A 24,730-nucleotide genomic window follows, 5' to 3' on the forward strand; every position below is an offset into this window, starting at 1 on the left:
AAATAAACTTAAAAAATTATAAATAAATAAATAAAAGATTGCCATAACATTTTAAAGTGAATGTTGTGAATTACTAAATTTTACAGCTTGTTCTCATGTGGCCGCAACACACTGCCTTCTGGTTTTAACGTCAACAGATGTGTCAGTCCTTGTTGCACATGTTTTCCTAAAATATATTTTTTCTGCATAGATCCAATGTTAGTGACTTTAGGCAGCTTCTGACAAGTTGAAAGAGCAGCTTGAGAAGGAAGAGCTATAATTAAGGGAACTTTTGGATATAAGATACCATTCAGAATCAGGCACAAGTGTTGTGTTTAGTCTGCATACGGCTCAGAGGTGATAAAGTTATCTTCTGAGGCTTGAGCTATATGCAGTTTAAGTTGAAATGAATAGCTTGGCCAGAAGTGATATGTCTTGAAGCAGTCTATTGTTAGATAAAGTAAGTAGCAGCTGGGGTCAAAACTGTTTCAGGCCTTCAAGAAAAGCAACTGCCATACAAGATTCTTAAAGTTCAAATGAACTCTCTTTTTATTTGTAGAGTAGCTTTTTGTTTTTTATTTTTATTTATTTGTTTGGGTTCTGTAACCTATAAAGATTTTACTGTTATAATTTCTATAATTCTTGTTTGACAACTTGTTGGACTTCTTGGACTAATAAGGCAGCTTACTAATTTTCTTCCTTTATTATTCTTTAGTAATTCATGCTTAGTGGGTTGAAAAGGTTTTGAAATAGTTATGATGGGTTTTTTTTCTTTCTGTTTAAGTAAAAGAGCTTACCTTTGTCTTTCCCTCTTTACCTTCAAAATAGATTTTTTTTCCTGGACATAAAATCTGTTCTTCAACCTTGCATCTCTGAATAAAACCATATGGTTCACTGTTGCTGCTAAATAAATAGTAGGTCACATTGGCAAGGGTTGCATTTATATAGGGTTATAGGGTTATATTTATTATAAAGTTCCCAGATCCTACATACAGAGTTATAATTATAAAAGAGCTTCATTCATTTTCCAGAATCTCTGCTAAAGTGCCAGATTGCAACTACACCCTTCTAGAGCCCCCACTGTGGTTATGTTCTTTTTCTCCCCAAGATATAAAAGCCTCCTCACTCTTCTGTTGCAGCCAAGACATGTTTGGCATGGAACCAGGAAAGTCAGTAGAAAATAGTGTCATATTCAGCTCTTCTGTATTTCAAGTCTAATTGTTACAGAGGCCATTTATACTGTATTTGGTCCTAATTGAACTTTTATATAAAGTGATTTTCTGTTTTACAAGGGATTATGTCAGAGAAAAACATTCTTTATGAAAGTCTTTCTCTTTGACCAGTTTGTCTTCATGAATAAGAACACTATAGGAGTCCCTTCCACATCAAAAGCAAATTACATTGCTCATGAACCAACTGTCTAGGGGAAGCTGGGGTGGAATCACACAATTGAGCAAGAGAGCCTCAGCTCATTAATTCCAAGCAGATCTGAGAGATGGCTTCCCAGCAAGGACTGACTACTCCAGAAGAAGACAGAGGACATCATGGCCATTTAAAAATTTTGGAAAATAAGGGCACTTGGGTGGCTCAGTTGGTTGAGCATCCAAGCCCCATGTCAGGCTCTGTGCTGAGTGTGGAGTCTGCTTGGGATTCTCTCTCCCCCTTTCTCTGCTCCTCCCCCCCCCAAATAAATAAACAAACTAAGAAAGAAAGAAAGAAAGAAAGAAAGAAAGAAAGAAAGAAAGAAAGAAAGAAAGAAAAAGAGAAAAGAAAGAGAGAAAAAAGAAATCAGTGGGCTGTTTGGGACATATTTTATTATTTATTTATCTATTTATTTAGTGGATTGGCTGATATTTTTAATTCCTACTCTCTCTGAGTAAAGTACATAAATGAAATCCTAGCTTTTCAAAAAAAGAAACATAAAGATAATTACTAGGCAGTCTACAAAACTATCAATTAGAATATTCAGTTAAGTGTAGCTGTTAAGAGCATGAAGCTTTCAAATCAAAAGGTTAGCACACTACTATTTAATCGTGTACATTAGGCCAGTTATTTACCCTGTAAGCTTTATCAGTAAAATGATATGGGTTTGGGGAGGATTAAATGAGATACCAAATGCTATTTGAGGTGCTCAGTGTTCATTTACTCTTCTTATTATTAGAACATAGGTTTTACAGTCCACCCATTTTGGAACAAAAGTATATTCCATAAAGCAAGAAATACTGATAATAATGCTGTTCTTCATAAGAAAGATTAATCTTTAGATTAAGTCTTTGTTGTCAACAGGGTTTATACTTTAGCTTGTGTTTCTTACAGGAATTGTTGGCTTTGAGTTGATCTATCCCTACCCCCACCACCAAAAGTGTGTATTTTCAGACAGCAAGGGTTAAGGGTGTGTTCTGGGGCATGAAACAGATGTTATGTTATATCCCCCCTCACCCCTATAATGAAAACAGGAAATACAGGGACAATGTGGAAGCCTTTTTAGAATCGATTTTTTTCCCATTGATTTCTTTGTGTATTTTTCTATTGTTTGATTTGGCATACTGTTGTTATACTTTGTTGTTCTTTTTTTTTTTTTTTTCATTTTTTTAATGTTTATTTTTGAGAGAGAGTGAGAGAGAGCCAGTGTGCGCACAAGCAGGGGAGGGGCAGAGAGAGGAGGAGACAGAATCCGAAGCAGGCTCCAGGCTCTGAACTGTCAGCACAGACCCCGACACAGTGCTCAAGCTCATGAACCATGAGATCATGATCTGAGCTGAAGTCAGACTGTCAACCAACTGAGTCACCCAGGCGCCCCTATATTTTGTCTTTCTAAACAGCTTATTGAGGTATAACTGACATACAGTAAGCTGCATATATTTAATGTATATAAATTGATAAGTATCAATGTATAGATGTATTCCCTCATGAAACCATTACTACAATCAAGATAATGAATATATCCAATCTCCCCTTGCAAATATTCCTCTGTAACCCTTTTACGTAACCATCCCCACTCCTTCCTACATCCGCACCCAAACCACTAATCCACTAGAGATTAGTTTACATTTCCTAGAATTTTATATAAGTAGAATCCTATAAAATGTACCCTTTTTTTGTCCTGTTATTTCACTCAGTGTGATTATCTTGAGATGTATCCATGTTGTTTTTTTAATTTTTTTTTTTTTTTTACATTTTATTTATTTTTGAGAAACAGAGTGAGACAAAGCGTGAGTGGGGGAGGGGCAGAGAGAGAAGGAGACAGAATCTGAAGCAGGCTCCAGGCTCTGAGCAAGCAGTCAGCACAGAGCCTGATGCGGGGCTTGAACCCACAAACTGTGAGATCATGACCTGAGCTGAAGTCGGACACTCAACCGACTGAGCCACCCAGGCGAACCAAGATTTATCCATATTTTTATTGTATTAATAGTTCATTCCTTTTATTACTGAGTGGTGTTCTATTGTATGTATGCTCCACATCGGTTGATGAACGTTTTCATTGTTTCTAGTTTGGGACTTCTGCAAATAAAACTGCTTTGAACATTCACACACCAGGGTTTGTATAGACATATGCTTTCATTTCTCTTGGATAAATACCTACGAATGGAATGGCTGTATTACCTAGTGGGTGTATGTCTATTGTTGCTGTTGTTGTTGTTGTTGTTGTTGTTGTTGTTGTTTTAAGAAACTGCCATACTGTTTTCCAAAGTGGTCATGTCACTTTACATTCCCACCTGTCATATATGTCATGTCTAAGTCTCGTTGCTCCACACCCTCATCAGCATCTTGTATGGCCACTCTTTTTAATCTTAGCCTTTCTCATAGGTATATAATATCTCACTGTAGTTTTATTTTGCATTTCCTTTTTGATTAATGATGTTGAGCATCTTTTCATGAGCTTTTTCACCATCTATATTGTTCTCTGATTTGTTCAAAATTTTGGCCATTTTTAAAATTGAGTTGTTTTTTCATTATTGGGTTTTGAGGATTTCTGATCTATCTAGATCCAAGTCATTTATTAGATACATATCTTGCAAATATTTTCTCCTAGTTGGTGGCTTGTCATTTCATTCTCTTAACTATATCTTTTGAAGAGCAAAAGTTTTTCATTTTAATGAAATCCAATTTATCAATGTTTCTTTTATGGATTTTGCTTCTTTTCCTAAACCAAGGTCAGAAAGGTTTCCTCCTATGTTTTTTTTTTCTGTAATTTTATAGTTTTAAGCTTTACACTTAGATCTATGATACAACTTCAATTAATTAATATATTATATAGTACAACATATGGATCAAAGTCTTTTCATATGGATGTCCAATTGTTCTAACACTATTTGTTGAAAAGACTATCCTTCCTCTGTAGAATGGCCTTGGCATCTTTGTCACATCAGTTTTCCATATATTTGTAGGTTTGTTTCTGGACTCTTTGTTTCGTTCCATTGATTTACCTTGATGCCAGTACCATATTTTCTTGATTACTGTGGTAAATCTTAAAATAAGATAGTGTTAATCTTCCAACTTGTGGGGTTTTTTTCGAAGTTGTTTTGGTTATTCATGTTCCTTGGCATTTCTATATGAATCTTAGAATCAGCTCATCAGTTTCTCCAAAAATCATATTGGGATTTTTATTGGGATTGCATTGAATCTATAGATAAATTTGGGGAGAATAGACATCTAACAATATTATATTTTCTAATCCATGACAATGGTATTTCTCTCTATTTATTTAGGTCTCTCAGCAGTGCTTTATAGTTTTTAGTGTATAGGTCTTTCCTATCTTTTGTCAGATTTATCCCTATTTCCTATTTTTTATGATATTATAAATGGTGTTGTTTTTTAGTTTTAATTTCTGACTATTATTGTTATACAAAAATAACATTGATTTCATATAGATTCATTATCCTGCAGACTTGCTACACTCACTTAATAGTTCTAATAGCTTTTTTATAAAAAGCTATTTTATACAAATAATTGGATTTTCTACAAATAATCATGACTGCAAGTAAAGACAGTTCTACTTTTTTTTTTCTAATCTAAATGCTTTTTATTTTTCTTGCATTATTGCATTGGCTAGAACCCCCAGTACTATGTCAGAGTGGTGAGAATATCGTTGTCTTGTTCTTGACAAGGGGAAAGGGGGAAAATGCTCAGTTTTTCATCATTAAATATGATGTTGGCTGTAAGTTTTTCACAGATGTTCTTTATCAAGTTGAGGCTATTTCTTTCCATTCCTGATTTGCTGAGTTTTTATCAGGAATGAATATTGGATTTTGTCCTGTGCTTTTGCTGTATCAGTTGAGAAGATAATTGGTTATGTCCTTGCTCTGTGTGTGAAATAATATCTGAGAAAGAGCTTCATCCCCTTATTGACCTTCTCTTGATCAAGTAGTGTGATGTGTAGTAGCTTTTTCAGCTTTGCTCTACTACTTTTTAGAAACTATAATTCTGTAATTTAATTTTTAAAATTCTGCTGAATAGAGTTCAGTAATTATTTTTCCAATGGCAAAACTTAATAGTAATTCAAAAATCATAAACATCTCAAAAAAAGAAACAGAATACTTCTGGTGCTTTATGCACTGTTCCCTTTAAGGCTGCTTTTATCCTTTGTCTTTATTAGTTTTAATAGTCTATTACCTTCTTATTTTTTGATAAATAATTTTATTTATTATTTTGGATAAATAATTTTTCTAAAGAGGCAAAAACAAACATCATGTTCATTTTTCACCTTCTGATAGAATATTATTATCTCTTTCCTAGGAGTAACAGAAGTAATCTAATTGAAGATTAAAGATTATCTTTTCATGTTGAATGATTTAAATTGTATTTTAGTTATGTCATATGACTAGTCAGGAAATAGACACCCAAGTATACTTGGGGTGCCTGGGTATCTCAGTCGGTTGAGCTTCCGACTCTTGATGTCGGCTCAGGTCATGATCTCACGGTTCACGTTCATGAAATCCAGCCCCATGTAGGGCTCTGCACTGACAGCACCTGAGCCTGTTTAGGATTCTCTCTCTCCCTTTCTCTCTGCTCTAACCCCACTTGTACCTGCATACATACACTCTCTTAAATCAACATTTAGAAAAAATATATATACCGTTTCTTTATTATTTCCTAATTATTTCTTAATTTGGACCACAGGAAGATAATTCATTTTAAAGAGGATTTATTCATAGGCAACAACCCTACATCTGAATGCTGCTCCAGAGTGAGTTATTGCAGAATAGGTAGACATAGTATTACTTCTCTGTTATGTTTTTGAGTTAAAATTTTAATACTGGTTTCTTTTATTAAATTTACTAATCTCAGAACACCTATTTATTGAGGAGAGTTGCTGTAGTCTAAATGGCTTTATGTAAAAATCTACTTACAGAAAAAATTTTCTATAAGTTACTTCCAATTACCTTCAAACAGCTCATGATAACATAGTTATATTGATCTAGTTCCAATTAATTCTTTATAAAAAGTAACCCTTGGTTAATGGCTACATGAATTAGTAATATATCCATGTGGTGGACTATTACACAGCTATTTTAAAACATGATGCATATGAAAAAGTTTTAATGACATAGTAATAATGTTCCTACAGTGTAATGCTAAATTTGCAAAGCAGGTCATAACATTAAATATATCCTTTAATCTTGATCATAAGAATTACATGTGTGCATGTGTGTATACACAAAAAAGGACTCAAACAAATAGATTGAAATTTGTAGTTGTGGTGTTAATAGTAGTTGTCCCTGGGTAGTGGAATCATATGCAAATTTTAATTTTTTTCTTTAAAACTTCTGTATTATATGTAAATTACTTTAGAATTAGAAATACTTGCTTTTAGGTAGCAATAATTTTATACAACAGCTTCTTGTTCAGATTTCTGTTTATTAATAGTTATGCCCTAAGAAAATAATTTAGTCACATACTATTCACTTTGTAGGGAAAGATACTAGAGCTAATTAGAACTACAGTTAAATTCTTCCCTGTTTGTTTTTCCTGATATTGTTGATATTATTCTTTTCCAACCCACTCTAAATAACTCAACTGTCTCTGCTTGAAAACCAACCTAAGCTCCCAAGCTATGCAATAAAAAGATCATAGAGTTTAAGGGAAGAAGAAAGGAGGCTATGATAAAAATACCTTTTCATCATACCAGAGTCTAAAGAGGTATTTTTTAAACATTTTGAAATACGTTCCATCATTTTGTCACAGTTCAGGACATCCATACCCACCCACATATATGTATTGATTAAAACAAAAATTTCACTAAATATATAGTAATTCTTTTTTTTTTTTTTCAATGTTTATTTATTTATTTGGGACAGAGAGAGACAGAGCATGAATGGGGGAGGGGCAGAGAGAGAGGGAGACACAGAATCGGAAACAGGTTCCAGGCTCTGAGCCATCAGCCCAGAGCCTGATGCGGGGCTCGAACTCACGGACCGCGAGATCGTGACCTGGCTGAAGTCGGACGCTTAACCGACTGCGCCACCCAGGCGCCCCAGTATGTCTTACTATAATATTTATACCATGTCATACTATACAACACTATTTTCTTTTTTTTTATACTTTATTTTTCATTAAAGGCAGATTGTGATCCTACTAACCTAGTTTCATTATCTACTTTTAGAAATGTATCCTACAGATGTACTTAGGCCTATATAATAAAGTGTATGTGTAAGGACATTTATTGCAATATTGGTCATAGCAACAAAATGCTGGAAATAACTTGTGTGTGTATTAGTAGCGTTCTGACCAAGTAAATTATGGTATGATTACACAACAGAATACTCTGTAGTCATTAAAGAGAATGAGATATCTTTTTTTTTTTTTTTTTTTTTTTTTTAAATGTTTTTTTTTTCAACGTTTACTTATTTATGGGACAGAGAGAGACAGAGCATGAAGGGGCGAGGGGCAGAGAGAGAGGGAGACACAGAATCGGAAACAGGCTCCAGGCTCTGAGCCATCAGCCCAGAGCCCGACGCGGGGCTCGAACTCACGGACCGCGAGATCGTGACCTGGCTAAAGTCGGACGCTTAACCGACTGCGCCACCCAGGCGCCCCGAGAATGAGATATCTTTATGTATAACATTCTCTAAGATATAGTAAGTGAAAAAATAATGCACAGGAAAGTGAGCATAGGGAAATACATCTCACAAAGCCTCTTCTTTGCTTCCCCTTGACTTGGTTCCTTTGAGAATGGTAGGAGCTCCCCAGAAATGTTCTGTCCCGGAAAGGGAATGAAATTACTAAAAGGCATGTATGTTACCAGGTTCAGTGGTGGGTACCCTAGCAGAGAAGAGCCAAAAGAAGCAGGAAAGGCTGGTCATATATATGAGCTGTTTATGAGTCGGGTATTTATAAAAAAAAGTAGACTGCATTCTTAAGTGATTAAGTGTCTTTTCTTGCATCAGAAAAACATTGTGGGGTGCCTGGGTGGCTTGGTTAAACATCTGACTTCCGCTCAGGTCATGATCTCACGGCTCATTTATGAGTTCAAGCCCCGCATTAGACTCTCTGCTGACATTGCAGAGCCCACTTCGGATCCTCTGCCCCTCTTCCACTGGTCTGCTCTCTCTCTCTCTCTCTCTCTCTCAAAAATAAACATCAGAAAAAAAAAAGAAAGGAAAAGAAAGAAAGAAAGAAAGAAAGAAAGAAAGAAAGAAAGAAAGAAAGAAAGAAAAGGAAAGAAGACATTGAGCCCCATGTATAACAGCTCTTAAGAATAATCATCTGATATCAGCTACTTGCTATACAACTTTTTAGCACATGCCATCATTCATATTACAAACTATGGAATTTAGCAGTTCAAGAGTGAAGGTTCCAAAAAATAAGCAAATTTCTCATTTAATTGACATCTTTCTGTGGCCTGGTTTTTGTATGACTTTGAGGAAAGAAAGGGGGAATTTAGCTTGTAAAATGCTACCTATTTAGAGAACACATCGTTCTGTAGCCATTGGGGAAAGGCTTCAGAAAAGATTATAACAGTGGGGGATTTCATTGCATTTATTCAGCCTGAAACTAAAACAAGTAAAAAAGGGAAACAGCTTATTCCTGTTATTTCGACTTCCTCTTATTGTGTCTTCTTTGCATGTGTTAGCCTTGTGATTTGGGATTAATCAGAAGTTATTTCTAGTGGCTCCCCTTAAAGAGAAGAGAAAGAAAGACAAAGAGGTTGCTTGTAAAATTAAAGCCTGTGGTCCATCATTTAGTATTTCAGTATAGCTAGTTATAGGAAAAATTTGAAAGACAGAAGGAAACCATCTTGTATGTTTGCTGAAAATCTTTATGGACAGGGAGCATAATAGAATGAAGCAGGAAATTTTATTATATGGGCATTTATTTCCTTAGAAAAGCAGAGTAATGTATCTGTTCTACCAAACTATTCGCATCTATGCACAAGGAGGCTCATTGCAGTATTGTTTACTGCAGGAATGGAAAATTATAAACAACCTAAATATCCATCAGTAAAATATATCAATGTAAACTGTTACATCCTTACTATGCCATATTATGTAACTGCTTTCTTTTTTATGAGAAGAAAACAAGCAGCGTACTGACTTATTAGATCTCTAGACACAATAAATGAAAAAAGTACACATATACACATTTATGGATATGCTTGGAAAAGGTCTGAGAGGATACTGATTATACTGAGAACTCTTGAGGTAGAGACATTGGCTTGTATTCAGGAAGGAATTTGGCTTTATCTACATAATTAAATTCTTTTATGAGAAAATATTCATTTATGATGAAATTAAAATAAAAATTAGGGGCACCTGGGTAGCTCAGTTGGTTAAGTGTCCAACTTTTGATTTGGGCCCAGGTCATGTTCTCAAGGTTAGTCAGATCGAGCCCCTCAGTGGGCTCTGTGCTGACAGTGCAGAGCCTGCTTGGGATTCTCTCTCTCCCTTTCTCTGCCCCTCCCCTCTCTCTTTCTCTCAAAATAAAGAAATAAATTTTTTTAATTATATTTTTAAGAAATAGAGTATGAAAATAAGAACAACATCGGGGCTCCTGGGTGGCTCAGTCGGTTCAGCGTCCGACTTCAGCTCAGGTCACGATCTCACAGTCTGAGTTTGAGCCCTGCGTGGGGCTCTGTGCTGACAGCTCAGAGCCCCGGGCCTGTTTCAGATTCTGTGTCTCCCTCTCTCTCTCTGCCCCTCCCCTGCTCATGCTCTGTCTCTCTCTGTCTCAAAAATAAATAAAAATATTAAAAAAGAAAGAAAATAAGAACAACATTTACTTTGTAACTGTCTTTATTTCTAATTGGTTTATCCTCTCACATAAATCTATATTAATTCTAAAATACAGTTAAGGGGATAGAGACAAGCCTAGCATGCCTAGGTAAAGCATGAGCTTGTTAGTATCACATCCCTGATTGTCTCCCAAAAAAGCAAAAGTAGATTTCCCACGAATTTTCAGATTCTGCTTTTGAACAGGACACCTAAAAGTTCTTCCTTCAAAGCAGATTCTTTCACAGGTGATGGACTCAAGTAGAGCTGACAGTGTATGCATGAGCAACTACGTGATGAAAATTTCAAGAAATGTTATTATCATAGCAGGAGACCTATAACCCTTCAAAGTATTTTTTCCTGGCTCTGTTTCATATCTGCACTTCATAATATTCCATTGTTTAACAACAACATAAAGTATTTTCTGCATCAGAAAGCCAACTCCACCTAGTGAGTTCTAAGATAACGCATAACTTCAAAAAATTATTTTAATCTAATTCAATAGCTATCTGTTCAACAAAAGACTGAACTCATTGGTAGATAGGAGTACGTGACCGTGTTATTAAATTTGGAAGGCTTTGTTCTTATTGCCTCACATTATTTTACCAATAAAATTTTTGTAGAATTGAGTCAGACTTAATGTGATTTCTTTTTCTTTGCACTGGATTATTGATAATATGGAAATTTATGAATTCATGCTGCTGCGCATCATAGATGATAGATTTTCACCTCTCTCCTTTAGGCCTAGTATTTCTCCTCATGGAGGGGTGGATACTTAATCCTATTCAGAAGTACATCCCAAATACCTAGAACCTCAGAAGTTCTTCAGAAATATTTGTTATATGACAGAATAAGTTCAGGCTCTTTAAGTCTAACTTCAGTATATTGAAGGTTCAAAATAGATTACCACTTACTAATTAATATTTTTGAGAAGAGAGGCTTAACTATAGTAATATAGTTTCATTACTTTTCCTGTTGATGATTTCCATTTGGTGACATTATTTACATTTCAGCCCGTACTGAGAAGGAACAATTTGTTCTTCAGACAGGAAATCATTGCTTATGTTTGTTTCTGTATTTGTAGTAAAGGATACCAAATAATTGGGATGTGTACCTTTGCTCACTATGCACATGCATTCATCTAAAAAAAAGACCATATTTTATTTGTTTGTTTTTTGAAAAACCATATTTTAGTTTTCAGCTGACATTTTACCGTGGTGTCCTTTCCTATCAAATTGAGATGTGGTCATCTGCATTCCCTGACTGATTAGTAACGGGAGCTTTGTGTGCCTCATTGAAAATAGTATTTTTTTTTTTAAGAGTACAGCTTTGCTTGTCTTTCTTTATCTGTCTAGATATATACAAAAATATTGTTTACCAGACTTTCAGCTAAGGACCTCCATGGGCATCTGTCTAAATTACACATATCCTCTCTCTATCTTTCAGAATATATTCACTTATCTCCCATTTCTCCAGTGGGTTTTTGTTCTTGCTTTTGGCTCCCACAGAATCTTCCTCATCCCCCCTTCTATGGTTGCTTTCCAAATGGATCACTTTTCCCTTTAAAAATCTTCCTTTCAGAGGCACCTGAGTGGCTCAGTCAGTTAAGTGACTCTTGATCTCAGCTCAGGTCCTGATCTCAGGGTCCTGATTTCAAGCCCCACGTTGGGCTCCAGGCTGGGTGTGGAACCTATTTAAAGTAAAAATACTAATATACTAATAATACTAATACTAATAATACTAATACTAGTATTCGTATTAATACTAATATTAATACTAATAATACTAATATTTAAAGTAAAAATCCTTCCTTTCCTGGGACAAATGACTACCACGTGAGGCCAAGAGAAGTCATTTAAGGAAGAGCACTGAAGCAGTCTTAGAGGCTTAGAATGGAGCCAGTTGTTCTATTCCCATTGGGATTAAAATGGTAAAGGGGTCTTGGTTATCCCATTCTTGTCCATGGCGACACTTAAAGTTCCTGAAAGGTGTTGCTACCCCATAGAGTAAAAAGGAAAAACTCTTGTATCTCCAAAGATAACTCCTGTTCTTCCCATCCATGCTAAGCCCCTCAGTAGACTTTTATTATGAAGACAAAGGCAGTCTCGGGTTAGGATTACTTGGAATTAGTAGTAATTAGTGGTCAACTTGAGCACGCTGGGTTTCACCATGTATTTATTCAGTACCTTACTGTAGTGATAAGCATTGTCGGTTCACATTTAAAATTGTCATTAAACACCCATACCGCACTTAGAGCCCACCTTTTACTTCTCGGTCCTGGCTTCTTTACTCCTCTTCCCCTTCTGTTCTCTAAAGACAAACCATCCTTCCCAACTGAATAGCTAGCTGCCTCCCTCCACATTAGTCTGCAGTGACAATAGAAGTTGCCACCCTTCCAGCCTCTGACTTGGGACATAGAGCTTGATCTCTCTTAATATGTCATCCTAGATATTCTGTAGGATGTATAATTAGCACGGTCCCTGCTTCTGTTTGCCTGCCCTGACATCTTGCTCTCACTGTGTGTGGCTCTCAAACCACACCTAGTCCCCTTTTTCATTTGACCCTGTCTGTACACTCCCGCCACCCTCCTCTACCCCCACAAACTTCTTATTCCTGTTTACTTGCTACACTTTTCAATGTGAACACTCTGTACTTCTCAGCTAGGCTAATAAGGACCCTCTTCCTGCGACCTTTCCTCTGAGTAGCTTGTTTCTTGCCACGTTTCCTTGTAGTATCAGACTGTTTGCGATTTAAGAATCTCACCTGGAAAAAATGTTTAAAGTCTCATCCCACACTCATACAGCTCCCTCCATAGAATCCCCTAACTAGAAGAAGAAACCCTTTCAATCTTATTTATGAGCTCTTTTTAACTATGTTAGCCTTGAAGTAGTTTCTGCACTGTTAATACATTGTGAGTTAAAGAGGCTGAGCACACCTCTAATGAAGTTTTTCAAGTTCATAGTTACTTAAAGTATCACACTCAGGTTATAGTCTGCAGTCTGTGTCTCCTTATGCAATACTTCAGAGACAGTTTTTGGATTATATGCCCCCCTCAACCTCATGGTGTTTCCTGTGATTCATTAAGTTGCTGATAGTCCCATTGATCTGCCAGCACCCGCCCACTTCCAGGATTGGTCTTTTCCTTCCTGTTCCTTCTGAGTGTAAGGTCTGAGGCTTAGAAAGTCCTGATCAAATAAATTGTACTTGGTGTTCCTCTAAACATTAATGATACTGTTTAGAAAACATTTAAACAAGCAGAGGCAATGTGTTTATTTCTGCTCTCAGGCCTTAAACTTGTCTGGCAAATTCTGAGCTCCTTAAGAGCAAAGGACTTCATCTTACTTAGTCAAATCTCTCTTCTCTTATCATTGCCCACATCACTTAGCATTTGTAGTACCCAGCAAACATTAAGTGTTCAATAAAAGCATTCAAAGCATGTGCTCTTGTGAATCAGCCATATGTCCAAAAATTTTCCCAGACTTCTCCAGTGCTGTTTTGGTTGTCTAACCCTAATAACACAGATTTTTTTTTTTTGTTAACATTTTTGTATATTTGATGTTAGGCCAAACATGTCGTGGTTTGTAGACATTTATAACATTCGTTAGTTTAAAATAAAGCAGTAAGATTGATTCCTTATTACTTCTTTTAGAATTTATTTATGACAGTTTAAACTGTTTAAAATTTTTTTTAAGGTTTATTTATTTTTGAGACAGAGAAAGACAGAGCATGAATGGGGGAGGGTCAAAGAGGAGACACAGAATCTGAAACAGGCTCCAGGCTCCGAGCTGTCAGCACAGAGCCCGACGCGGGGCTCGAACTCACAAAGCGCGAGATCATGACCTGAGCCAAAGTCGGCCGCTCAACCGACTGAGCCACCCAGGCGCCCCAAAACTGTTTAAAATCATAGCTTCAGGAGTCAGACTAATTGGATTCTTTATTTTAGTGTTTTTCATACTTTGACAGGGACACATAGTAAAAAATAGACTATATTGTGACCCAGGGAACGAACACACACACACACACACACACACACACACACGTATGCATATACATATACACACCCCTATATTCTTAGATCAGAAGAAAAGTTTCTTGAAACATTACTCACAACATTCAATGCTCTACAATGTTTTCTGTTCTATTTTATTTTTAAGCTACTGACGGACCCCTACTAAATTGAAATTAATTCCTCCAAAGTCCTAGGGAATATCTGTTTATGTATTACTCATTCAGCTAACAAATTCAGTACTTACTATATACCATTTATTGTACCTCTCCACTACTAACTTTGGCTTTGTGACCTTGGGAAAGTCAAATGTTAGTGTTCAGTTTCTTCTATAAAATGGAGATATAAGTGACGTACACCTCCAGAAGTATGTTGTTAGGATTAGATTAGATGTGTAAAACACTGAGCACACTGCTTGGCAGGTAATAAGCACTATATAGTATTAGCACCTCCTTCATTGTTTCTGCTGTTATTAAAAATTACTTTGGTTGGAACATCCCATGTTTCTGAAACACTATATATAAAGCATATAATGCTATAACTTCATTTTCCCTTTAACTCTCATTATGTGCTTTTATATTTTTGAACTAGAGATATAATTTAGGTATAGTGAAATGCACAGATCTTAAGTGATGATACACAGATCAATAAGTTCCGACAAATGTGTACATCCTACATCCCCATCAAGATACAAACATTCCCATCACACCAAAAAGTCATCTTGTGCCCTTTCCTGGTTCCTTGTCCCCCTACACCCAGAGGCGATTGCTGCTGTGATTTTTTTCACCATGAAATTGTGGTCGTTTCCAGTTTGGGGCTGTTATGAATAAAGCTGCTTCAGACAGCTGTGTGTAAATCTTTTTGTGGATTTATGTTTCCATTTCTTTTGGATAAATACTTAACTGCAGACAGGCGTTTTTCTACCATTATAATTAATTTCCAGATTAACGTCCAAAGTAATTACACCATTTATACTCACACCAGCAATATGGTGAGCGTTCTAGTTGCTCCATCTCCTGCCCAACATTTGATGTTGTCCATCTTTAATTTTAGCCTTTCTAGTGGCTTTAAAAAAATTTTTTTAGTGTTTATTTATTTTTGAGAGTAAGAGCACGCATGTGCGCACAAGTAGGGGAGGGGCAGAGAGAGGGGAGACAGAGGATCCAAATTGGGCTCCTCGCTGACAGCAGGGCCTGATGCGCCCAGGGCTCAAACTCATAAACCCATGAGATCATGACCTGGGGTAAAGTCAGAGTTCAATCGACTGAGCCACCTAGGCACCCCTCTAGTGGTTTTCTAGTGTTATTATTGTTTTAATTTACATCTCTTTGATCACTAATGAGTTGAGCACTTTTTCATGTGCTTTCTGGCCATTTGCATTTTATCTTTGGGTCTGTGATCCATCCTGTATATGGTGAGATAGATGTCAACTCTCATTATAGAGCATCCTGAATAAAAGAGATTAGGATCTAATGTGCCATTAGAGTTATATTCTAAAATTCTAATTTATCTTCAAGAGCATTAATTTGTTCAGTACTTATTGACTGTCTTTACACATTTTCTTCCCCAGCTCAGAAAGTTATTTACATAGACCCAGTCCAGAATATAGATGTAATTTGTTTCAACCACACACATAGATTTCCCCCACACACAAAAATAAAACAACAAAGACCATAAAACTGAATACATTTATTTCAATTTCACTAGGAGTTTTCATAAGACTCTTTGGAATTTGAATGTTGAAGCAGCTACATTAAGCTGTTTACCCATATTCTATCAACAAGCAGCCTACTAGCTAGAAGTATCACACTTAATATCTGTTTGTACTAAACTTACCATTTTTAGTCTTCAAAAGAATTTAGTGCACTTTAGTCAAATAATAATAAATGGTCATCTATCCTTATGTAAATAGTTGATTTTATAAACATCTGCGGCTGCAAGCTGACTCCAAAGGGAATCTTTGAAGCTCGTTCTACTTTAAAGTCAGTTTGCTAACTGTATAAATTAATATTACCTTAAATGATTACACTAAGTAAATCATAGATTTTCTTAACAGCGGAATAAAATATTGACCTCACTAACTATGATAAGAGTAAGGAGAAGCTGAGACATCAGGAAAAAGCTGGAAAGTGAACATCTGTTAAATGTTTTGGGCTTGAGTGGAAATATAGGATATAGGAAGAAGAAAGATGTATGAGGAATGCTTTTTCCTGTGAGTCATTACAGTCTAGGCAGGAAGAAAAAAAAGACAGAAAAATGAGAACTGTTTAATCATAATGCAGAAGATAAATACCAACTGACGATATTACATAAAATGTCACATAGCAGTTCAGGATTAATTACTAAATAAATACCGTTAATGGTTATTCAGGTTCCCAATATATTTTTAGTGATGTATTACTTTGGAGTTATCTGGGGATTGGTGAATTTTGTTTTGCTTTTAATGAAGATTTCCTGGCTTAGTCCAGTTTTACAGAATCTTAAATCTCCAGGATTTAAAACCTCCAGGAGTGGGTTTAGTCATTGGGTCTAAAAGGAAAATCTATACTCTAAACTTGGTTATTGAAAAATTAATTTCTATTTATAGTATTTACTATGTGCCAGGTACTTACAGGAAGCATTCTGTATTACTCATTTAATTTTTATAATAAACCTATAGGTAGAATGTTGCCCTTATTTTACAGATGAGGGATCTGAGGTACAGAGAAGTTAAGGGAATTGCTGAAGGTAAACAGATAGAAAGTAGTAGAGCCCGGATAACAATGCCAGTTATGTTAGACTCCAGAGCCAAAAGTTATTAAAGAAAATAAATGTGTAGAAAGGCTAGATTTGAGAAAATAGCATTTATGGTTAAGTGGATTAATGGGTTTTCAATAATATGTCAGAAGTATTTTTTAAATCATGAAAGTTTTCATGTTAAATTCTGTACCATTTTCCAAAAATTAAAGTTTAATTCAGATGTGGCTAACTTCTCTTTTATTAATATTGTCAAACATTGAAATCCAGTTTTCTTTCAGTAAGTAAGAGGAACTTCTAAAACAAAAGGTGTACTTGTAATGTTATCATCTTTATCCAGAATGGTTTCTTTATTTCCAGTTATTCATGCAGCTACTTACAATTTATCAGGGACTCCAGAGTATAAATTATTTGAAAATTAGTAGATTCAACTTAAATTTGAAAAGGATAGCTTTTTAAAATATATTTTTACTGTTTATTTATTTATCTCTTTATTTCTGAGAGAGCAAACAAGCAGAGAGGGGCAGAAGGAGAGGGCAGGGGAAAGAATCTCAAGCAGGCTCCACATTGCGAGTGCAGAGTCTGACATGGGTCTCAATCCCATGAACCATGAGACCATGACCTGAGCTAAATCAAGAGCCGGCTTAACTGACTGAAGTCACCCAGGCACCCCTGAAAAGGATAGTTTTAACATGCTTTTGTTGTAGCATTAATTAAAACCATCCTGGAATCATGTTCTTTGGTCTTTCTGGTCTCTGGCAATGGAGGTATTCAGATATTTTTAAAGGCACAAAGTTTATATTGCTGATCACTTCAGAATTGGCAATAAATTGCAAAGATGTATCCTAATCCATTTAGGGTTCCAGCCTGAGTCTTAAATAAAACTCATACTTGAATGTAAACCCCCAGTTAAGTAGGCCTTATCTTCACTTCGATATGGAACCATCCTTTATTTTGGTGATTGTCATCCAAAGAATAATGATTTCCTATTTTAAGATTGGAAAAAAATGTATAGATAGATAGATATCCACATACACACTTATATATTACTATAATAGTATGCTATTATGCCATATATATAGTATTATTTTCATGTGTTATATTATACTATTTATGTACATTATTATATATGATAAAATGTATAACATATATATTTAAAATAGTATAAATAATCTTGGGGAGGGGAGAGGAGGTGACTGCTTCATATTTCTTTTTGAAGTTTATCATAGCAAAGCTGATAATTTTAGAGAGCGAGCATGGCAGGCTCCAAGGACATTATATGATTTTACTTTAAGCTTTCAGTATTGGTGTGTTTCATTCCGCCTATGACAGGAAAAATGAGTAACAGATGACTGTATGTTTTGTCTGCTGTAGTAATACCTTTTATCAGTGAATCTGTCTAACCAGCCAATTATCTTCCTGTTGTCTGAAATTAAAGACCATTATGTTTTCTGACAATGTAGAAATTTCTCTTCAGTTAAAATACATGTTGTCAGTGAAGTGAAAATAATGAAATTGCAGAAATTGATTGATTTTAGCTATATTACTGAATTCCTCCTCCAAAAACTCCAATCCAGATCATTTAAAATTTCTTATAAAATAGCTGAAATATCATTAGAGTATTAAAACTCAGCCTTGACGGTTTTTAGTACTTAGTAGATACTTGGTCTCTAAATTTTGACTTGAGATGTAAACAATAGAGGTAGCATTTCTAGTCATTCCCCTTGTGGTAGCCAGCCTCCAAGAGGGCCCCCAATGATCCCACCTCCTGATACTCCTACCCTTTGTGCAGTCTCCTCCCACGTGTACTAGGTGGGTCTGTGTGACCAATGGAATACATCAGAAGTGATGGTATGTCACTTCTGAGGTTAAGTTCTAAAAGATACTCGCATGTCCATCCCTGTCTCTCCGTCTCTCCATCTCCTCTCTCTCTCTCTCTCTCTCTCTCTCTCTCTCTCTCTCTGTCATGTCACTTGCTCTGTGGGAAGCCAGCACACTGCAAGGAACCAAAGCCTATGCCAACAGCTTGAGTACAACCTCATGAGACACAGAGCCAGAACCACCCAGCTTAACCCCTTCCAGATTCCTGACCCTCAGAAACTGTGACATTTAAAAACAACAACAACAACAACAACAATGTTTACTATTTGAGTTGCTACACTTGGGAGTGGTTTGTTAGGCAGGAATAGATACCTAGTACACACCTCCAGTAAAGCTGTTTCATTCTTCAGTTCTTAACATCTGTTTTTGGTTAATTGTTCTATTAAACCTGTCATCCATACCACTTACCTGACTGAGGCATTGAATTGGCTGAAAAAGACCGTATTCCCCCATTTTCTAATCCAGTGTTTGGTATAATAAATACAGACTTCAAATTCACTTTTCCCATATCTGGGCCCCATAGTAGAACCTGCCTACAAGAATTGTTTTGTGACAAGGAAGCTTTTTTAGATTATTCCACAGATTCTTTTCATTTATGTGCAAAGCCACCAATTTTGTATAACTTGTAATTACCATGCAAGCGATTATGGAATTGCTGGGAAGTACTTCAAGAGAAAACAGACAGGGTAACAGCTGTTCTCAGAGAAGTCTGAGACCTTACCAAAGAAGCTCCTCGTCTAGGACTTGTAACTCAGTGATGCTTATTAATTATACTGGATAATAACAGTGTGGGTTTTTTAAAGTCATGTTTTCAGGGATTAGTTAACTATATACTCAAACCTGAGAGACAGCTTCTCAGCAAATCTGTCAAGGTCACGAATCGTACTCCCAGCTCTGCTCTCCCATCCCACTTTTTCGTCTCTGTGCTGTTCTGAAAAGGAGAAAGCCATAGAAATATTCAGGTTTACGTTTGCCTTTCTGCCCTACTAAACCAATTTCAGTACTAATAATCATTTCTTTACCATCACTAATCAGACAGAAATGGAAATCATGAATAAAACAATGTGCAGTAAGAACAGTGGAATTTCAACTTTTTAAAGGTTTTTTCCTCTTCTTTTGTCTAAATATTTTTCTGAACCTGGATTTGCCTTAGGACATTAATACCTAGGTTGTCAATCTCAAGTTTGAGGTATAAAACTCTTTTTTTTTTTTTTTTAAATTTTTTTTTTCAACGTTTATTTATTTTTGGGACAGAGAGAGACAGAGCATGAACGGGGGAGGGGCAGAGAGAGAGGGAGACACAGAATCGGAAACAGGCTCCAGGCTCTGAGCCATCAGCCCAGAGCCCGACGCGGGGCTCGAACTCGCGGACCGCGAGATCGTGACCTGGCTGAAGTCGGACGCTTAACCGACTGCGCCACCCAGGCGCCCCTTTTTTTCTTTTTCTTTTTTTTTTTTTGAGGTATAAAACTCAACACAGATGTTCTTCTTTTTTGTTTTTTTTAATGTTTATTTATTTATTTTTAATGTTTATTTTTGAGAGAGAGAGAGACAGACAGACAGAGCATGAGTGGGAGAGGGGCAGGGAGCGAGAGGGAGACACAGAATCTGAAGCAGGCTCCAGGCTCTGAGCTGTCAGCACAGAGCCTGATACGGGGCTTGAACTCACGAACCTTGAGATCATGACCTGAGCCGAAGTCAGACACTCAACCAACTGAGCCACCCAGGCGCCCAATGTTTTTTTATTTTTTTTAGAGAGAGAGAGAGAGAGTGCAGGCAGGGGAGGGGCAGAGAGAGAGGGAGACAGAGAATCCAAAGTGGGCTCCGTTCAGACAGCATGGAGCCTGATGCAAGGCTTGAACTCACGAACTGCAAGATCATGACCAGATCCAAAGTCGGACACTTAACCAACCGAGCCACCCAAGCACCGCTCAACTTAAACAGATGTTCTTGGTGAAAGGAAAACATTGATGAGTCCCTGCTGTTTGACACTATTTCTTTTAAAAGTGTAACTAAAAACTAGCCTTTTCTGTTTTGTTCTCACCATGACTTAAAAAGTAAAAATAGCCAGTTCAGGAATTGGTCTTGTCTTTCTCCATCCTAAAATGGTAGAGAGACTATTTCAAAATTTTACTGAGGATTTGCTTTTTAATTGGGAGCTGAAAAACTAGGATTCTGTCTTGGACTCAATCTTTCAAATCTTTACCCCTTTAATTCACATGCTTACACGCGCACACTCGTGCATGCACACAAACCTGTAGTATGGTCAGGAAGGTGGTTATCTTGAGATGGTACCTTAAAGGAACAGGATTTATTTGGCTCTTCATATTTTCAGTATACCAGTATTATCCAAATACCCCAATAATGTCATCATTTAAAATGGTTGTAGGGGCGCCTGGGTGGCGCAGTCGGTTAAGCGTCCGACTTCAGCCAGGTCACGATCTCGCGGTCCGTGAGTTCGAGCCCCGCGTCGGGCTCTGGGCTGGTGGCTCGGAGCCTGGAGCCTGTTTCCGATTCTGTGTCTCCCTCTCTCTCTGCCCCTCCCCCGTTCATGCTCTGTCTCTCTCTGTCCCAAAAATAAATAAAAACGTTGAAAAAAAAAATTTTTAAATGGTTGTAGTCAAGCTAGAATACAGGGCTTCTAACGCTGCTTTGAACAGTTGCCAGGTGATACCAACACAATTTAGAGCATAAGGCTAAGTGATTCCTGGATCTTGATCTTGGATAGTCTAACGAAGGAAGCATCACCTTTTCAGCACTGAAACATTCTTCTGTATTAAACCCCGTTTTGCTTTATTGTCGGGGGTGGGGGGAGGTTGTTTTCTGTTTTGTTTTGTTTTTTAAGCATAGCCATTGAATTGTGAATTTCCCTTTTTTTTTCAAATGATTTCCTCTTTGTGGATGATGGTGGTAAGAAAACCTAGCTCCTAAAAATAAGAAAAGAGAAAGAAAACCTGCTTCTGATGAAATAATTTCTAAACATTGATAAATGACAGTAGTTTTTATGACTAGATTTCATTTGAAAGCTTAAATTATATAGTACTTTGCTGTGGTTTTTGAGAAAGTTTCCTCAATGCTGTATTAACACCTCATTTTTGCTTTTGGTTGTAAAATGTCCCAGGAAACGTTTCCAAGTCTGTGTAGTAAAGGAATTGTTAATGTCACTCTGTTACCTGCATGTAATCTATGATGCTCTTATGAAGTAATGACTTCAGGTCCCTCCTAGTAAAGCTGAGAGAATAGGGAAGCCAAAGACTTATCTTTCTACTCCCTTCCTGATCCTTGGACCCAACTTGGCAACCCAGGCCCTAAAGCAGATTTCAGCCCCCATTCCCTACGCACCTTGTCTCTCAAGCCTGAAGCCCACCAAGCCTGAGGGGGACAAAAAGGAAGGTGGCAGATAGCAGCTGAACAGAGACTAGAGGAAAGGGTAGAATTTGGAAGCAGGTAGAAGGGATTTTGTCTGCACCTGGTTGTGAGTGCCTCCACCCTCTTGACCCGCCAATAACTGAGTGTTCAAATCACAAATAGTCATAATGTGAAAACACTTTTAGTGTCCTTTACTTATCTACAACTGCCTTGTTACATCCCTAAATATGTAAACTCATAAACTACCTGCTGGTAGTACGAGCATTCATAAGCAGAGGCAGTAGCGTGGTGGTTAAGGACATAGACGTTAGAGCCAGGCTGCCTGGATTTAAATCCTACTGCTTTAAAAAAAAAAAAAAAAAAATTTTTTTTTAATGAGTAAACTCATTTTTGAAAGAGAGACAGAGTGTGAATGGGGGAGGGGCAGAGAGAGAGGGAGACAAAGAACCCAAAGCAGGCTCCAGGTTCCAAGCTGTCAGCACAGAGCCCAACACGGGGCTCAAACTCACAGACCGTGAGACCATGACCCAAGCTGAAATCGGATGCTTAACCAACTGAGCCACGCAGGCGCCCCTAAATCCTACTTCTGACCACTTGCTAAATGAGTAACCTGGAACAGGTTACTTGGCCACTGTTTAATAATTTTCTCACCTGCAAATTGAAAATGATAGCCCTGCCTTATAGGCTTATAAAATTTAAATAATCTAATGTGAATATAAATGCTTACAACAATGTCTAATGCATAGTTAGCTCTACATAAGTAATTGTCCTCGTTAATGTTATACCGTGGCCCCTCTCCACTGTTGTTTCTACGTTCAGATGGCTCAAGCACCAATGAGATCTGTAGTCAGCAGGTTCCATTCATACTACCACCACCACCTTTAATGTGTAACAACTAGCAATTCTCCCTCCGCAATAGTTTTAAAAAGCAAAATGCTGATGTTTTTCTCTTTCCCAGGCCCAACACAGAGATACTTTCATTGAAGAACGCTATGGAAAATACAACATCAGTGATCCTTTAATGGCCCTGCAGAGAGACTTTGAAACACTGAAGGAGAAAAATGATGGCGAGAAGCAGCCGGTCTGCACAAACCCACTCTCTGTTCTTAAGGTGGTGATGAAGCAATGCAAGAACATGCAGGAACGCATGCTGTCCCAGCTGGCCGCGGCCGAGAGCAGGCACCGGAAGGTGGGTTCACCCAGCTGACCTGTGCCACATAAACTCTTAGGAAGACTTGATAAATAATACCAGATACTTTCTTGTCAGCTGCCAGTTTCCACAGTAAGTCAGCTGGGAGGTCTCCCGGGTGTCAAAAGCCCCGCAGCTTACCCCAGAGCCAAGAGATCAGAAAGAAAACACAAGTTATTCAAAATGTTAAATTTAGGGAGGATGCCAGACACATTACTAAAGACGGCATTCCTTCTTGATATGACACTCCAAAACACTGGCTATGTTTTTTCAGCTCTTGATCGTCCAGACTTTGGCAACAAACGGGTCTGACCAAGCTTGTAGGTGAACAGAGTGTTCCCTATTTGCTTACTTAAGTGATAAATAACAAGATGAGCAGGTATTTGGGGAATGCTGGATGAGGGAGAGAATTTACCTGACTATAAACATGGAAGCCAATAGATTATTTTCATGTGTTCCTACTTTTGAGTTTCATTGCATTTTACTTTTCGTAAAATGATAAACAGTCCCTAGGATTGTTTACTTTAAAGCTGTTCGAACCTATTAGGAAAGTGTGTGTGTGTGTGTATGTGTGTGTATGTGTGTGTGTGTGTGTGTGTGTGTGTGTGTGTGTGTGTGTGTGTGTGTATGTGTGTTTGGCTCCCGGTCTTACAGCCCCGAGCTAGGAAGGCAGACCTGTGCTTTCCTCTACCTCATCTCATTGGAATTCTAATGCTTATGATTTTATTCCCCAACCTGTCATTTACCGCTGAAATCTGGCCTGTAAAAGGTGCTTGGCTAAAATCTACATTTTCTAAAAGTATTGGTTTAGATTTATACCAGCAAGGGAGACATCAACACATCTAGCAGGAAACATTTTATTCTGAAAAATGGGGTCAGTGGCTGCAAATTGATGAACTTTAGTTTACTTTTATGATTGCCTGCATTAGAGAGCCATCTGCTTAAAACGCACCTGACAGATTGCTTCAGCATAGGTCTTGCCCATGATTTTTCTTACTCTTCACAGTGTCCAAATGAAAGGCCAGAGTAGAGATTCTTAACCATGGATGGGCCTCAGATGTTCCATGATCCTCCAGAAAATATACAGAATGCCAAAAGTTTATGCATTTTTGTAGAATGTGAATTTTTTCCCATATCTTTAATTGAATTCTCAGAATTGTCCGGGACACAGAAGAGTTTAACCTCTGGTCTAGAATGAAGTGAACTAAAGACATTTATGCCCAATTTAAAATGTATCAGTGGCGGGGGGGGGGGGGGGGGGGCGGCTGGGTGTCTCAGTCAGTTGAGTGTCCGACTTCGGCTTAGGTCATGGTCTGTGAGTTTGAGCCCCAGTCGGGCTTTGTGCTGACAGCTGGGAGCCTG

At 37.3% G+C, this 24,730-nt stretch overlaps 1 protein-coding gene and 1 long non-coding RNA gene across 3 annotated transcripts in view; one reads left to right on the forward strand and one right to left on the reverse strand.

Annotated features, from left to right (window-relative positions):
* Positions 1-19,905, reverse strand: part of LOC147578249 (uncharacterized) — a 99,199-nt gene extending 79,294 nt beyond the window's left edge. The window contains exon 1 of the long non-coding RNA XR_015254989.1: positions 19,651-19,905. This is a non-coding gene — a long non-coding RNA (uncharacterized LOC147578249). The remainder of the gene's footprint in view (positions 1-19,650) is intronic.
* The window catches only part of CTTNBP2NL (CTTNBP2 N-terminal like), a 53,399-nt gene that overhangs the window by 19,521 nt on the left and 9,148 nt on the right, over positions 1-24,730 (forward strand). For both annotated transcript variants that reach the window (XM_025912754.2, XM_086717851.1), the window contains exon 4: positions 23,138-23,368. In XM_025912754.2, coding sequence (XP_025768539.1) covers positions 23,138-23,368 — 231 coding nt within the window. The remainder of the gene's footprint in view (positions 1-23,137; positions 23,369-24,730) is intronic.

This window comes from Puma concolor, chromosome C1 (genome assembly GCF_028749965.1).
Source record: "Puma concolor isolate L17-30 chromosome C1, mPumCon1.1.hap2, whole genome shotgun sequence".
Classification (NCBI taxonomy): Eukaryota; Metazoa; Chordata; class Mammalia; order Carnivora; family Felidae; genus Puma; species Puma concolor.